General features: G+C 45.4%; 1 protein-coding gene across 3 annotated transcripts in view; it reads left to right on the top strand.

Moving 5' to 3' along the window:
- The window catches only part of ULK1 (unc-51 like autophagy activating kinase 1), a 78,718-nt gene that overhangs the window by 20,569 nt on the left and 40,757 nt on the right, over positions 1-17,392 (top strand). For all 3 annotated transcript variants that reach the window (XM_032198856.1, XM_032198857.1, XM_032198855.1), the window contains exons 6-9: positions 1,011-1,184; positions 2,652-2,725; positions 5,727-5,828; positions 13,651-13,709. In XM_032198856.1, coding sequence (XP_032054747.1) covers positions 1,011-1,184; positions 2,652-2,725; positions 5,727-5,828; positions 13,651-13,709 — 409 coding nt within the window. The remainder of the gene's footprint in view (positions 1-1,010; positions 1,185-2,651; positions 2,726-5,726; positions 5,829-13,650; positions 13,710-17,392) is intronic.

Genomic DNA, 17,392 nt, shown 5'->3' with positions numbered 1-17,392 from the left:
TTTAGTTCAAGTGGAACGGTGCTTTCTTTAAGCCTGCCTTATTCAGCGACTGATAAGGAAGCAGGCTGGTAGCGCTGCTGGTCCTGTGGTCTGTTCAGCAGGCTGCTCCGAGCTTTGACAAGTTTCATGTGTGCAGTTCTTAAAATAACAGAAGCTAATGTTGCACCAGTCTGATTAGAAGGTCCAGATGAACATTATTTTAATCCCTTCAGTGTTATTTATTTCTCACACCACAGTTCTTGGGAAGCCCTTAGCTAAGGAGAGTAAGTTCAGTGCTTCCGTATGACCAGAATTTGATTATTAATTTTTAAAAAATATTTCTTTATAAAAAAGACCTCACAGGGGACATTTGGTAGGGGGATTTTTGCTAGGTATTGGACTGCTTTTCATCCTAACACTGGATTTGGATTAGAGTTATGGTTGGGTCTAGTGAGTGCTGATGCACAAGGATTAGGCCTGGACTTGGCTTCAGATCCCTGGTGGCCATGTACCCGAATCTGCCAGCCTTTTCCATGCCCAGCCTGAGCCATAATGGTTGCTGCAGACACAAATCCTAATCCTAACGGTGTCTCCAGGTTTAGACATAGTCTTCTCGATAAAGCTGTAATGTCTGATGGCTGTTGACCATAGCTCAGAGGTGACCCTCTCACTCATCAGGTTGCAGGCTGTGTCTGGCTGGATGCTTAAAGCAAGCTGGCAGCTCTTGCTGAGGGAAGTCCTAAACCTCATCAAATGTCACTTTTGGACACAGCTGATAACCCAAATTCAGCACTTGCCACTGACCTGAGTTCACTATTAGACTCTCAGGGCTGAAAACAGCCCTGGTCACAGCATAAGCTGGGAATGCAAAAGCTCTCTCTTAATGCCAGCACTAAGCATTCAGAAATAATGCATGGAGGAAAAAAAAAGCCAAATTATTGCTAATTGCTCTGGAGAAACTACCCCCTGGGTTCTTTGGAGAACTAGCATTGTAATTCTTTCATCTGTGGTTATTTTTCCCTCCTCCCTAGCTATGCGGACGCTTAGTGAAGACACCATCAGGCTCTTTCTTCAGCAGATAGCAGGTGCCATGAAAATGCTGCACAGCAAAGGCATCATCCATCGGGATCTGAAACCACAGAATATCCTCCTTTCCTACGCTGGAGGCAGGAAATCAAATCCCAACAACATACGCATAAAGATTGGTAAGACCCTGTTACAAGTGTCACCCTAACAGCTCTCAGGAGACCTTGGTAACAGATAAGTGGCAAGCCTCAATTTCTTTTGGGAACTGTCTAGAAGAAAATTTCTCCGCTTTTTAATATGCCCTAATGTTTTTCCACTTCCTCACTTAATTCCTCTGCAAGACATAACCGAGTTCAGCTAACTTCAGTGGGCCTCCAAGCAGTAGGAACAAGAGCTTTCTGCTCTGCCAAGACGTGGGCTAATATAAAATAAATTGGTCAGGCTTTGCTCCATTTCCAAGCAGAATGGTGCCTCCCTTTGTAAAAACAAATACTAACCTGCCCTAATTGGCTTGCAGTCTCTAGGCTTACCAAGAAAGGAGCTGCTGCAGTGGCTTTTCTATTTGGCTTTTAGTAGAACCGAGGATAAATACTAAGTGGTGTCTTAAGTCCTAAAAGTAGCTCTTCTACTGTCTGGCTTCAGAGCATAAAGGAAGTCAGGCACATCACAAAGCAGATGTTTCTACAGTCTGAATTAGAGGTAGGCTTCTCAGCTGCATCTCTAAGAAAGTTACTTTTTTCTGAAGTGTAGAATTATCTGGAAGGTGGCAGTAAGCTATTTGGGAGATGCAGATGCAGGCGGGAGGGCTGTGGGCACAGCACACCACCAGGGCACTGCTGCTCTTCGGTGTGATGTGCCCTGCAACCCCTCCTTCCCACCTCCCTGAGAAATACATGGTCCAGGGAATAGCTAGCTAGATCAATCAGTGGCAGATGACAGTATAAACAGCTGTGCCAAATCATCTCCTTGCTTGAAATATCTACTAACCTTGAAAGAACCTCCAAGTATCATATGATCAGATGCTGAGTAACCTGCAGATGTAACTCGTATTTGTATTCCTAGCCCTTGGCTTTTCCAGCTACCAGGTGATCTAATGGCTCAGCTTTCTCCCTTCGTCCTGGAGTTAGCGCTGCTGAAACTTCTGAAAGAATAGAGCAAGACTGTGTTTCATTAGGGCTTTCCTACAAATGTGGGTGGTGGCAAGTAGTGGTTTCTCTTGGATGCCTGCTGCACTGCACTCCTTTTCAGTGGAGGGGAACTGTGAGTTCCCCAGATTAAATTTGGGATGGCAGCAGATGAATTGGCTGGTAGAACTGGCATGCTCTCTCTGAAGTCAAGAAGATTCCAGCAGCTGACATTTTGGAACGCAAGCAAACAGAGACGGAAAGAAGTGTCTGATCTCTCAAAATGAATGGGAGTTCATTCTTCTAAATACTGTGCGCAGTTTGGTTTCCTGTGTTCTAGTGTCTCCATTACAAGTCAGTAATGAGCACAAGGATGTTACTGCTCAGGGAGAGAGCTGTCAAAGTCTTGTGATTTGTGTGGGGTACATGACCTGCTGTGAAGGGCTCAGGGGAACTTAGGAAGATGCAGGCTCTCTAGAGCTCATGTCTGACCTTGGCCCACCTCTCTGTTTCTCTTTGTAGCTGACTTTGGATTTGCCCGATACCTGCAGAATAATATGATGGCAGCGACTTTATGTGGTTCACCAATGTACATGGTAAGTGTGTTTTGCTGACAAGTTTTTGTGTATTGGTCTTGCTTCTTTGTTCGCCTCCCACTCCCAGAGGCAAGGCTTTGTGTTTCATTAATCGTCCCCCAAAAAGTGAAATTTTAATGACGTGTTAGAAAACAGCTATTACACAGCTATTGCTTCAGAGTTCTAGCTGCGGGTAATGTCAGGCAACAGGTGCGTGTGTTGTCATCTAACTTTCAGGTGAGCTGTTGATAAATAGAACTGAACAGAGTATTAATTGCTCTCTGCTCCCAGAAACAGTACTACCAGAGCATTTACCACTGAAGGTGTAGAGAAATGAAATGTATTTTCTCTGCTGCCGGTGAAGCAACAGAGTGAGGGCCAGGACGGTATTCCACACACCTGACTATATTGGCAGTGTTGTTTCCTTGTTGAAGAACCTCAATAAATCACTGCTTTGGCAGGACTTTTTGAGACCGTTTCCACAAGCCTACGGTCACCTCGAGCCTTTCAGTTGTTTTTGCTAAGGCCAGAATATCAGGAGCAAGGTCCTTGATAAACAGCAGTTTTGTAAACTCTCCAACTATTTTTAGCTGTTTGGTCTTGCAAAATCCTTTCAGGCCTACGGACTGTTCAGGCACAGATATTGCCTTCTTGCTAACTTACTGCTGCTAAGTGTATTTTGTACTCGGGAAATGGGTGTAAATGTAAAGGCCACTTGCTTCTTGTTCTGTGCACTGCCACTCCCTGTTCTCCACCCTCTGCATGCTGATTCTTTCAGCAAACCAGCTACTTCAGAGATGACTTCTTAGCCTGAGAACCAGATGTGTTTCAAAAAACAAACTGATCCCTTTCCCTTCCTTTGAACTTCCTTGTCTGTGACTGGGATGTGAGGACATAGTCTCTTGTTTGTTTTCATGGAAGCAATCAGGATCTCAGTGTCTCAGTAAGCCAATGAAATTAAAAATGACAAGGCCAGGACAGGAATAAAAATGTCAAAACCAGCCATGTAATAGTCCCTGGGGGTGGGTGTCTGAGCTCAAAGTAAAAAAAGTTTATGTGGATCAGTTTAGGCTGAAATTTTTACAAGTGCCCTGAGGACAGTAGGCACTTGGAATCAGAATCATAGAACAGCCTGGGACGGAAGGGGCCTTCATGATTATCTACTTCCAACTCCCTGCTGTGGGCAGGGACACCTCCCACCAGACCAGGTAGCTCCAAGCCCCATCCAGCCTGGCTTTATCACTGGCAGGGATGGGGCAGCCACAGCTTCTTGGGGCAACTTGTTCTAGTGCCTCACCACCATCACAGCGAAGAACTTCCTCCAAATATCTGATCTAAACCTACCCCTTTTTAGTTTAAAACCATTATTCCTTGTCCTATCACTACATTTCCCTGACAATGAGTCCCTCCCCAGCTTTCCTGATTTTCCTTGATTGTCAATATGTTCTAATACCTTTAAGTTTTGTCTGTACCTTTAGGTCAAACAGTTAAGCTGGACTGTGCTACAATGCACAGGGGTAGCATGTTCCACAGTACAAACTCAAGCAAAACAGACTTCCTCTCTTTCCCTTTTTTGAAGCCTGATGTTTATTTGAACTATGCTATATGTGAAGATGATGTCATTTTTTTCCCTCCTATGAGAGTTTCCGGAATTGTCTGTTTTTGTGATACTTTTCTTTCAGAGTCTCTTATGAAAGTAAAAAAAACACCCAGCTTGATGTGTTTTTTCTTTGTTTTTGCCTGAAAGAAGCTACCAATGACCTTTTGCTGTTTTATCTTTTTAATTTAAATGACTCTGGACATTACAGGGAATCTCAGTGTTTCGTATTTTTCTCTGTTTACTGATAGGTTTGAGGGAAATTCGTGCAGGGAGGGTGAAAGTGGTCTTTAGGGGATGCTTTGAAGTCTGTCCCTGTTGCTATTATGGATCTTGTGCATTAGCACTGAAAACGTACAGAAGGCAAGCCCTTATTCCCTGTTTTAGCTCCTAGCCCGTTGCTGCTGTTTTCATGTTGCTCTCTTACAAAGAAAGGCACGTAACCAACACCACAGTGAGCTTTGTGGCTCAGTCCTGATACAATCCATGTCACATGTGACTTGAAACCTTCTGTAGTTCTCATCCTCTAGCTTTCTTTGGCTTTGTTTGGTGTCATTCCTGCTTCATTTGGCAACAGCAGCTTGGTCTGTTCCTGAGTTCTCTGCTGCCATTTTTTTCTGTTACATGCAGCCTTTGCTCCTAACAGCTAAAAATTGATCCCGTTCCATGCTGGCAGCACTGTGATGAAATCTGTCGTTACAAATGTGTGGGATTAGCCAGCCTGCCCTTCTGCCCCTCCTCCAGCACTGCTCCCCAGGCAGGCTGCGTGCTGAACCACGGGGCCTTGCGGGCTCACTCTGCCTCCAGCCTCTGGAGCAAGCCAGGGAGGGAGCAGCCGAGGGTGTGAGACTGGAAACCGGAGGCTGAGGCACAGCAGGGCTCAAGCTGTTGGACTGCAATGCCCAGGTCTGCCTTTGAACCCAAACTGTGGCTTTGGCAGCAGGCTCTGGAGCATACTTAATATACTGTCATCTTGGGCTAAATGAGGGAAATACACAAGTGCTGCTGATCAGGGCAGAGGCTGGAGCTTACCTGTGTGGTTTGAGCCTTTGCTTTTCTTGATCATTTATCTGTTCCTTGCTTTGCTTTAGATCTCTGTGATTTCAAGAAGCTGCCTTCTCAGTACAGGTTGATTTAGCAGAATATGGTATGCTCAAGAAGAGAAAGTACTGCGCTTACCTAAAGTAGGCATAACAGCATAGGGTGTTCTTCTGTCTGCCTGAACAAAAGCTTCTGCTTCCCCAGCTTAACGAGGGAATTGGCCTTGTCGAGGTAGTTAGCCTTGTTGGGAGCAAATCTTTTGTGGTTATTGGAAATCCAAGTCAGGGGTTTTTAAAACGTATCAGTGACTTGTGTTTCTTTCCTGCAGCTGCCAAAAATAGCCTGCATCTTTTATAAAACAAACTTCTGTTCTCTCCCAAAAAGGCACCTGAAGTCATCATGTCTCAACACTACGATGCCAAAGCTGACCTGTGGAGTATTGGAACCATCATTTATCAGTGTCTGACCGGAAAGGCTCCTTTTCAGGTGAGTAGCTTCGATTTCATGTTTCTGAATTAGTAGTAGTAGTATAGATGACATCTACTTCAGAGTAAGTGGATTTAAAAAAAAAAACAAAACAAATTCCAATAGAGCCAGCCTTATACAGGTCTGCCTGCCCAGCACGTTGACAATGTGGTGCCTCACACGTTTTAATGCTGGAAGTGGTACTAGAGGATGACTCTCCTCTCCTCTGGGCTGTATCTCAGTAAAATGCGTTTTGTGGTTACAAATCCTTAGGGAAGGTCACTTATTCAGGAAGACTGTCATGGATCAGTTAAGCAGTAATATTTCCAGGCAGATTTTTAATAAAGAAAGAGGTGGCAGAGGAGAACACTTCATATTTGCAACTATGCTCACTGTGTAATTTGTGATTATAATTCTGATGGATGTAAGGACAACAAGGAAGACTAATTGCAAGTTAATGTTAGGGATGATTTGGTGGTAACTGGTGTATTGCAGCTAAATCAACTTTGTCTTTAGAGCAGCTAAGTAGGATCTTATCAACAGGATCTTATCTGTCATCTCACAGCAACCCCTTCCAGCCTGAAATGTTTGTTCATCAAGTCCAAACCCCTCTAAATATAACACAGTCCAGTAGAACTCCACCCTGTAATTTATGCCATAACTCCTGACTGAGCTAGAGCATATATTTTTGTGAAAGGCATTCTCTGATTTTAAACTTCCAAATAATGGAGAACTCATTGCAACCTTGTGCAAGTTGCTTCAGGATTACTTCACGTACTTCTAATCTTAAGTATAGCTGGAATGAATCTAAACTCAGTGCATTTTTCTTGTTCCTAATCGTTAGCGAGCCACAGAGTACGCTGCCTGTTACTTTTTTTTCTTCCATGCTGAATGAGATTTGCAGACTCCTCCTTACAACCACTATTTTAAAGTACTGTACTTGTCAGGTTTTTTTTCCTTTCTGACTTGCAGCAGAGCAGAGACTCAAGTTCCTGATAATTCTTTGCTGCTTTAATATTTGAGCTCTTTAGAGCTCATCTCTGTCTAATCCACGGAAAAAAAAAACAAACCACAAATTTGTATGCTGATGTGAGTTCCAGTTCATGCCAGCTCTGCAGGTTTAGATCATTTAGGGCAAAAAAAAAAAAATCTGCAGGATTTTCTGAGCTTTAGTTCTATAGCTCTTTACAATTTCATATGAGACCTTGAATATTTATGCAGTTAAATCATCAGGAAGAATAAAATGAATTCTGAATCTGTTGCAGGAAACAGTGGGCAAATACAGAAGTAAAGTAATGGTATGTTTTGGTTTTGTCTCAGTGTGAAGAACCTTTTTTTCCTTCAGGGTAATTTTTTCCCTGTTGCTATGAGAATCTTCCATTCCAGTGCTTTATATTCTACCCACCAGCTTGATCTGTATTTAGCGCAAGACTTCATTTCCTTTCCATGTTTCTTTTTTATAAACACCCCTACAAAAGTACATGGAAACTCCTGAATGGATCCGACTTGCTGGCTGCATGCACTTGTTATTAGTGTTGGTATCTTTGTTTGAGAGGAGAAAATGACTGTTAGGATAAAAGAAAATATTTGTGCAGTAAGAAAAAATGTGGGTGTGGAGAAAGCAAGCTTTGACTACATGCATAGGAGAGCTTTTCACTGATTTGGCCTTGTAACTTGGTCCTTTTTAGTCTCTGAAGGCCCCTTAATATTGAATTCATTTAAATGATGTAGTTATCACTAACATGGTGACTTTCACAAGTGTTTTTCCACTGAAGTTTTTTCACTTAATATCTCACGCAACCTTCGCGCATCTGATTGCTTTGCAAAGAGTTAGGTGGCTTTTCTTACTGGTCACTGAAGCATGTTGCAGAAATGTGCTTCTAAAAACATTTGTTTTTATAGCAAACATTTTTCAAGAGAATTAAATTTAAATACCAGGCAGCTTCATTCAGCTTCTCAGCCAAGGTTTTGGGCAGGAAGATGGTCAGAATAACATCGGCCTCCTGCCTGTATCTGTGTCCTCAGGCTCATACAGAGGTGAGGCAGTCCTATGATGCTTGTGTCCCTTTGATTGAGCCATGGCAGTCCCCTGCCTCACAGTGGGCAATGGAGGGGCACTTGGGCTCCTGCCCAGCAGGTTCTGATCCTTGCTTTGTGCTTGCCTGAATGGGGAACTTCTTTCTTTCCCATATACATCTGGCATCTGTTGGTCTAGGAGTCATTTGTTTCCCTATATTCCCTGCCACCCCCACCTCCCCTTCTTCTTTTGGGGTTTGTATTTTGAAACAAAATGCCCAGCCCCATTTGTTACTGCAGTAGCAGCTGTGGATTTGTTTGATCAGGGAGAAAGAAAAGCTCAACCCAGATGGTTCTCTGTGCTCCATCTATTTGTTTTGACTGTGTGTGTGTCACAAACTGCCTTCTCCCAGCTGTAAGTTTCAGGTGAACGAAGCCTGTCTAGGGCAGATGTTGGAAAGCTAGTTAAAGGTTAACAAGCTTTATTTCGTTGTTGGCATGACTGTGTTGTAAGAATTTGCTGACAGGCACTGAGCAGGCGAGAAGCTATTGCTTACAGGGCTGGGGAGAGGAGAGTAGCGGACAGAGGTGATGCACCTGTGGCCAGAGGTGCTGGGGACACCGTGCTTTTGGAGGGGATGTCTAGAAACGGATGGAGAGAGAACAGGCTCGTTCTGCATAGTGCCAGCAGCGCAGCCAATTGTGAGCAGCCAGGAGCTGGGTTTCTCGTGTTAACCTCTTCAGGCTAAATCCTCACGGTGTGTTCCCTCCCAGACAGCACCTGACCTCTGTCTGGCTGAGATTCCCATGGGAATCTGGAGCACAGCATGAAACGTGCTGCGTTTGGGCTCTCTGTCTGTTCACTGTGTGAGCCAATGTTACTTCAGGAGAGTGCAAACCAAAAGGTTTACACTCCAGTGTTATCTGTAGCAAGGAGGAATTAGTTGCCTAAAAATAAATAGGCTTCAGGGGGCTGGGTTAGATGAAGAAAAGATCAAATGTGTGGAAAGGCTGAGGCAGCTGTCAATCCAAAAAGTGCCTGTAAATCTAGACAGAGATATGTGAGTGCATGTGTATGTGTGTGTGTTTTCGAGCTGTCTCAAAGTTAATTTTAACTGTAGCTGGGTCACCCAAGGCAACTTCCCAGAGTCATTCTTGTCCCTTTCTTGCCACCTTGCCTGCAGACAAGAAACTGCTATGCTCAGATGTGAACAGCTGCTAGGATGGCTGGTGAAGCTGTCGTAAGGAGCTTTTCGTATTAAACATGCCCATAAACAAAACAGTGAGGCTGCCATAGGGATGAGATTAACAGGATTCATAATCCCTCTAAACAGATTTGCTGAGCGCTGTATTAATGTGGAATTGTTAATTTGCCTTGCCTAATAAGTGGTCTGCACTTGCAATTCTTCGTTGCCGTCACTGAGGACAGGACTGGAACAGGGTTTCCAGGTCTTGCAGACCAGCACTGAGAAATGCCTCAAGTACAGCAGCCCTCTCTTGTGCTTAGCTGAGACAAAAAGATGGGGACCCAGTGCCCACCACGGGGAGGCGGAGGCTGCGTAGACAGGTGACAACTAGAAACAAAACTGGAGACAGGTAGGGGAGAAAAAAATCACACAAGGTCAAAAATAATTTCCAAAAGCTATCTTGTCCTTGTAGATGATGATTGAAATGTGATTAGTTAAATGACTCAAGTCTTTTTTGGGGAGGTGGAAGAATAGCACTGATGCCCCGATGGGTCCCACTGTGTGACCCTTCTGAAAACTGGGCAGCTATCGGTAAGGAGATGCACAGACACACGTACACGTGTCAGGGCTGTACCTGGCAGTGGCACCGAGTCCATTCAGACACCCAGTCCTGACAGGGAACGTGAAACCTGGCTGTCTCCTGGTTGAGCCTTTGTAAGCAACTCCTCGCTGCTTTGTGGCCAGGGAGCAGGAGCTGTAACACAAGTTGCTGGTCTGTCTGGCAGCTCTGAGCCAGTCAACCTGTGTGTGGATGTTCTCATCCCAGCTAGCTGGTAGATAGACACTTCATCTCTAAGCCTGGTGTACCAAGTCCCCTGCTTTATTTCTGAATTAAATCCTCTGGTGTAAGTACTGAGATTACGTGGCACTTAAAAAAATAAAAAGAAATACCGTGTTGTAAAATGGGCTCTGAGGAAAACTGGAGGAGGAGGATTTTATACCCAGAATTGGAACTCCAGGTTTACTTGCTAGGCCTGTGTTCCCAAAGCTGCTCCTCTGGGAGCAGCGCCCTGTGTCCAAGCAGACAGGTATTCCTTGCTGAGCTTAAAAGTGGCACTGGACTGCTGTGCTAAGATTTGACAAAGCGATCAACTACTTCTTGTAGTAAGAGCCATCAGCTTTTTGCCTTGTGCCTGTGGACCAGATCCTGTTCTCTCAGGAACTGAGAGAAAAACCTCCATGGACAGCTAAAGAAAAGAGATTTTTTTTTTTCTGCTGCTTGTCCTTTCAGGTTCCTCTGGATGCTTGCCACTTAGCTCTGGGAGTCTTAAAACACCCAGTGTAGCTCTGCATGAGGAAGAGGTATTTGCAGCAGGTTTTCAAGCTGTTCCTCAGAACTGTTGAGCTGGAGGCATTATTACTCATTTCTTTTTAACGTATCTGAATTGCATCTCTGCACCCTCAAATCCCCAGGAATCTGCAGGAAAGGCTTCAGAGAGGAGAGCAGGTACCATCACATGTGCTGTGAGGTGTTGACCAGACAGTGCTGCTCCCTGGGGGTGTGACTGCCTCTGCCCCCTCTGACTGAGCACTGTGCAGCTCCAGCTTTTCCCCAAGCACAACAAGCCCAGTGCTGAGCGCTTTTGGAAACCCCAGTGCTTTTTTGGGTGCAATTCGCTCGCAGGCAGCCAGCACCGGGCGGGATTTGGCAGGGCTGTGCTGAATGCCTTTGCTGGCTAAACATGTTTCCATTGCTGCTCAGGACAAAGTACCAGAGGGGCAGGATTGGATTTGTCTGATTGTCTTATATATAGAAAGGGCAGACAAAAACAGACCCAGTTACACCAAAGCAGCTGCTCCACAGTAACGTGAGAGGGGGAGCAAGGGTATGAGTTGGCCTGCTGGTGTGTCTCCTATTTGTAGGGAAACTAAAACTGAACTGCCCGTTCTGTATCCCGGTTTCTGGCAGGTGGGTGCTGCCCTACGGGGCAGCAGCTGGCTCGGCGTACCTTGAATGGTGCAGTTGGTAGGCACCTGAAATGTTTGCTTGCTTTTTTCTGATGGTTTTCTTGGACAGGGTGTGTATCTACCAGGAAGGTAGATTTCATATTGAGTCCTTCAATCCTAGAGGAAGGAATTCAAGTGGTGTTTTTAGTGTCTTACAAGCGTCTCAGTGTTCAGAGAGGCACTACGCTATCGCAGGATTATCAGAGAAGCACGGCACTACTGTAGGAAGAACTGGGCAAAGTGGCTGAGGCGCTCTGTGAAGTGGTCAGTGCTCTGTGAAGTGGCTGCCAACAGTGGGCTCGTTGCTGGGAGCCTGCTGCTGCCAGCAGGGCTGCGTGGCTCGCTTCATGGTTGCAGTTCTGTGAAGGTGCCGCTGGTTTCTCCAAAGTCCCAGTGATCCACAGGCGTCTGTGCAGGGTGCTCACTAAAAGGACTGTGCTCCCCAGCAGACAGCCACCTGTGTCAGGCCCGGCCTTGAGCTGTGGGCTGCTGGGGACAAGCCCCAGGGAGAAAGCACGGTGTGGGGGCAGAGAGGCCTGGTGGCGTGGGTACGATCCTGGCAGAACAAGTGCAGATTGTACTGAGAAAGTAGAATGGGGAGAAACAACATCCCTAAATGGGTCTCTCTTTTAATTTGTACAAAGAAGAGAGGAGCTTAATTGAGGATTTTGTTTCCACCCAAGCTAGTGCTTAGAAACCCTTTGTAATGAACTGGGCTTTGCATATGTGCTGCTTTTAATATACTTCATCTTTATTGCCAGGAAAATTTCTGACAAAACACTGTTTGAAATAGATCAGAGCCTCATTGTATTTGTGAAACAATTGAGTTGTTGCGACAGGAAATGAACAGAGACAACAGCCAAGGCTTGTATCTCTCTGATGTGAGCAGACACTTAGCTTCCCTGCAGTGGAGTTCTGTTCCTCCTTGTACGCCGTGTGTCAGGCATATTTTTCATTACGCAGTGTTGTGGCCAAGCCAGTTGGTGCAGTGTGTACACTCGCCTCGTTAAAGTTTGCCAAATATTAAGAATCTAATTACAGGGCAAAATCTGCAAGGGGAAAGGTGTAAAATGGAATTTTACTGAACCAAATCAAATTGAACAGCGGTGACTGGAAAGCTGATGCAGACTGGCATCTACATAACAACATGCTGTGCTGAACAACATCCATTTCATGGCTTCTGAAAACGGTGCTTTTGTGTCTCCTGTTTGGGTCCCTGCTGTGTCTGTGAACAGCAGAGGATAGGTTATTGCAGAGAGAACTAGGAAACCTTTATTTCCTTCTGTTAGGAATCCAGTAGCTCTGTTTGTGCAAGGATCTGGGTGGGTGGGAGGGTGTGTGTAAACAGCAGAGCCCATTATGGTCTTACTGATAACAAAGCTGCAAGGCTTGGGTTGCTAACACTATGTGAGAAGTGCTGTCCTGATCAGTAGTACACCAGTCTTACTGATACTAGCAGCTACCTCTTGGTTTCTCTGAGTTCAGTACTGAGCTTTCTCAGCTGTTCTTAACTTCATGTTCATCTTTAGTCAGAGGGAGTAGGTGATGTTGAAACAGCATCTTATGTGGCTGCTCTTCCAGCCGTGCCGTGTTGGTGGTATTGTGATGGCCATCTGCAGATCGGCTTGTCTGATTTGCCACTTTAAGCATCTTAATCGACCTTAAATGCTTCTAATTTAGACATGGAAGTAGGTGGAAGGCTTGAGGGTTTTCTGTCTGCAACACCAGGAGAGCTGCCTGTTGCCTCCTGGTTCACACTTTCCTAAGCATTCTGCTGCACCAGTAATTGGTTGCACACAAACCTTTCTGATCTTCCTTCCCTGTTTATATTTACCTTGTCTGTGTCATGCTACCCAGCCTGCTCTCTCTTTAATAAAGAGATATTGCCTGAGCAGAAAAGCTAATACACTAGGGTTAATTGACTGGCATGCATTTGTTGATTGTATAAAAACAAATGGAGAAATTATGTTAGGAGACTTGTCTGTGCTTCTATACTTTAACTTCAGCTGTAAAGCTCTAGTTGTGACGAGCCCTTTTTTGTTTTTAATCCCATCTCTCAAAATTTAAAATCTTGTCAACATCCCCCCCAGTTATGTTACTACAGAAATAGGAGCTGTGGCTTGAGACCTTCTGGCTTCCTAGGATTAAAGGAGAAAACTAATTCAGTTGCTGGTTCCCCGTGTTCCTGGTTTCTTCATAGATTCCTTGCCCATCAGCAGGCTCCCTGCACTCTTGTAAATACCCTGCAGCAGTAATCCCTGTTCTCAGCAGGAGCTGCCATTCATCATTTGGGACTCCTCACGTCTGCAATTATTTCACCTCTTGGGTGAGGCTATTAGGCCAGCTCAGACCTGAGCATCAGAGCCCACTGAAACAAAGCTCAGGGCTCAGAACGGCAGTGCAGGGCAGAACCAGGTCAGGGACAAAAAGGCAGGAGGCTGAAATAAGGTATTTTCACTCTGCCACAGTGCTGGCTTTTTAGACTAAAGCAAGCTGCAGGTTCTCATTGTCTCTGTTGGTTCAGCGATTGAAAAGTGCCTCTCTGCTCTTCAGGGTAACTGTGAAACAGAAATGCTAATCCCCTTCCTTTATTGCCAACTGCTTCATGCAATATTTTTATTTTTCCCCTACAGGCCAGCAGCCCACAGGATCTTCGTCTCTTCTATGAGAAAAACAAGATGCTGATGCCGAAGTAAGCATTCTTCCAGTGTTCATGTTTGTATGCACTTGTTTACTGTCTTTACACCTATCCCCAGTGCTTCTGGCTTGTCACATGGGGAGGTGCCTATAAAATATTTGGCTCCCTGCCTTGCCCTGTTCCTTAAACCAGCAGTGATGTGGCTCAGAGAAAGTCAGAGAGCAGCAGATTTCCAGAGATGGTGTTCCTACTTTCTCTAGATACTACTACTGCAAAAAAAAAAAAAAAAATAATAATAATTCAGGGTGGTTCGTGATTTCAGGAGCCAGATGGTGGCCCTTTCCCACGTATGGCTTCCCTACAGCTGGGTGCCACTATTAAGAAGAAATCATGGCAATTCTTGATTCATGCAAGCAGCCAAACATCAGCTTCTCCTGCAATCTGTCACACCTGACTGGAGATCACATCCCCATGTTTTCATGTGTCAGGATAGCAACTGCTTGTGTCCATCCTGCTAATAGGAGGGAGATACTAGAGCCGCTGTGGAAATGGACACTGCTGCAGTCTCCATGGGACACGGAGGGAAGATAACTGCCCTTATCCCAGGGGTATATGTTACCTAGTGCAGTAACTAGCTGCTATGTGGTGCTGTGATTTGTCAGTATATTTTGGTTTTGTTGCTGTGATCTTCACTTTTGAACTGTGAGCTCTTAAAGCCAAACCTCATGCTTGCTTTTGAAACCTCAGTCTTGTACAGAGCAAATGCTGAAGTTCCAGATTACACATCCAAATTCTGGAAGGCATTTTTAACCAGAAAGTTAGCTTCCATTTGGCAGAGCTGCTAATGCAACCACATATGTAGGAAGTTCATTGAGTTGATTTGGATTTTTCCTTGTTAGTTCAGACAGCTTTAAGAGAGGGCAGGAAGAACTACAAAGCAGCCAGACCTCTTATCAATGGCTCCTGCTATGCATTTAATTTCCCTTTAAAATACTTCATTTTTTGATTTTTGGGGCGAAGGGGGCAACCTTCAATCAGAATTAAATTTGGTGTACCTTCCTACTCTTCTGGATTGAACCAGAGGTTGTGATGGAGTAAAACACCCAAACAAAACACTTTGGAACAAAACCACTCCTTGGAGCCAGTCTGTGTGAACAGAAAGCAGCCCTTCTGTTTCCCCTACACAGCCTAAAACATGGCTGCTCACCTTTGAGGCAGTGCCTCTTACAAAGAGAGAAATAAATCCCTACAATTAATAAGTTCCCTTGTGCTGATCGTGCTGCCCTGCTGCTGCCTTGGCTCATGTATGCAGTAGGAGACAGCCAAGGGGAGGAATGAAACTCAGCTATAAGAGGCGAGCATGTCTGTTCGTGTAGGGATTAGTCCTTTTTCTTCATTAGAAGCTCGCTGCACCCACTGCATTCATAATTTTCACTCATCTCTGCTTCTCAACTCCTAAATATCACCGAAGTTTAAATCCAAGCTCATTTTTTTCCACCATAGAAGTTGGATCCAAAGTGGCCTTTTGTTAATGCTTCCCAAAGTTTGTCCATTTGTGTCTTCAATGTGAGCCGCAATCTGTGCTATTTCCTGAGTAAACACGACCAAACTGCCTCCCTCAGCCCTGCCAGCGCAGGATGAAACACGAAACCGCTCGAGAGATCTCATTCCCAGACGGCAGCAGTGCCAGGGCTTGGTTTCATTCTCCTTGGGGCTAGGCATGCTGGCACCCACCTCCCCAGCATCCCCACGGAAAGCAGTGTGTTTTGGCCCGGGAGTGGGGTGGGGAAGAGAAGCTGATTAAACCCTCAGCAGCAGCCTCTGCCTCCCAAGCCGATGCTATTGTGGGCAGGTGAAATGCCATTTGGAGGCGGGGAGCCCATGTCAGTAGGACCAAGCCCAAAGGCCTCACAATTTTAATAGCACCGATCTAAATAACTAACATTCGTTGCCTGATTTGCATGGCAAAGTATGTTGTAGATCACGGGAGGAAGGAGGCAGCTTGGCTGCTTATGTTTAAAAAGATGGCCTTCAAAAATAATACTGCAGGTTTCGAAGCTTGATGGTTTAGAGGTGAGAGGTATGAGGAGACAAACAGGCTGTTAATCTGCACTGTCCTCAGCCTGTTCTGACATCTGAGGTCTAGTACTTGACCTGCCTGTTTCTTGGCTTTAAAATCATACAAAAGCTCAAGTCATTGCTGGGAAACACACTCATCTTGGATGAGCAGTTTGTGTCGTGGATAAATAAATTATGACGATAACACTGGAGGATTGCAGGACTCCTGCACTAATGTATTTTTCAGGAGACTGTTAGCTGTGGTATCCCGGGTTATTCCATTACGTGGTGTGCTTCTGAGGCACGCCTTCTTTTGACAAGATGTTGTTTTCTCTTGGCTCAAACGGAGTCTTGGTTTACCTGCATCCCTTCCAGAGCCCCAGTGCCCCCCTCTGTCAGCCTGGGAAGACCCACGCAAGTGTTACAGTGTCAGGGATGGAAAGCAGCTTCTCCAGCACAAACAAGCATGACGGATGCTTGGCGTGATCCTCTGTTCTAGGAATCACTGGGCTCAAATTCCTGCACCAGTGAGGCCTAGGACTTCACAGAATATTTATAAATACACACCTTGCCCAACATCTCTGGTTTCACTCCAAACCAAACAAGATTTTGGTAAGGTCAGCTTTTTTTCCCCCCACACTCACACTTCTGACCCAGCTTCTTTTTCAGCCTGTCTGCGACATGGTGGAAATGGTGCAGGAGCAGTTGTTTCACCCCTGGTGGTCAGCCTTGGCTTCAGGGTGGTGAGCACTGCCCGAGTGAGCCACGTGCTGTGCTACTGAGCCGGCTGGGGCTCCGCGCAGTTGGCATTGCTGTGCTGAGCACACATGCCTTCACCTCGGCTGACCCTCGTGTGGGGAGAGGGGAAAGCTTGGCAAACCGTGGGGCCGTGCTGGGCACAGCCACGATAAACAGAGTTAATGCTGCAAGGAGTTGGAGCCACCTACGCTGAGTTTGGAGAGCTCTGCTCTGGCTGCAGGCAGGACGCTGCCGCTGCAGCCCCTACCAGTGCTGCTGGTTACAGAGGAAAGTCAGCAGAACTGAATCCACTTATGCAAGAGCTGAACTCTACTTTCTCTTCCTTAATCCGTTCATTTATTCCCTGCTTCTTGCAGTATATCAGGGTTATAACGAGCTGACCTGGCCTCTCCCCAATCTGCTTGTGGGGTTGGAGAGAGCAATGATTTACTGCCTCTTCTGTGCTGCAGTGGCCATTGAAAAGAATTTTTTTTTTCCTAGCTAAACTGGAAAGTAAGGAAATAGCTGCACTAATTTTAGCTTGCTTGAGTGCCAGATGCTCAGATCTTACTGGCCTTTGATTAATAAATGATGTATATCAAGAAGCAAATAGACAAAGGTCACTTGCCAGTCTTATATAAGCAGCATTTAAAAAGAAATGCCTTAATAAAATGGCAGTAACTGGTGATACATTTCACCACGAATATCCTAATTGGGAGCTTCCCCTCAGTAACTGCTTCATTTTAATGACCTCCTTATTCCTCTTAGAGCAAGCAGAAGATATTTTATTCAGCATGTGCAAAATACTGCATATAGACCAGGCTGAGCTGAGAACCAGAGGGCTGGAATCGCAGTGGAAGGGAAGGATCTGCAGGTGCTCATGGGAGAGGCCGCTAAAGCTCGATTCACTGTGGCCTTAGCAGTGACAATGGGGGGTAAAA

The sequence above is a fragment of the Aythya fuligula genome, chromosome 17, assembly GCF_009819795.1.
Source record: "Aythya fuligula isolate bAytFul2 chromosome 17, bAytFul2.pri, whole genome shotgun sequence".
Lineage (NCBI taxonomy): Eukaryota > Metazoa > Chordata > Aves > Anseriformes > Anatidae > Aythya > Aythya fuligula.
The sequence above is the reverse complement of the archived record's forward strand: the minus strand, read 5'-3'. Positions and strand labels throughout refer to the sequence as shown.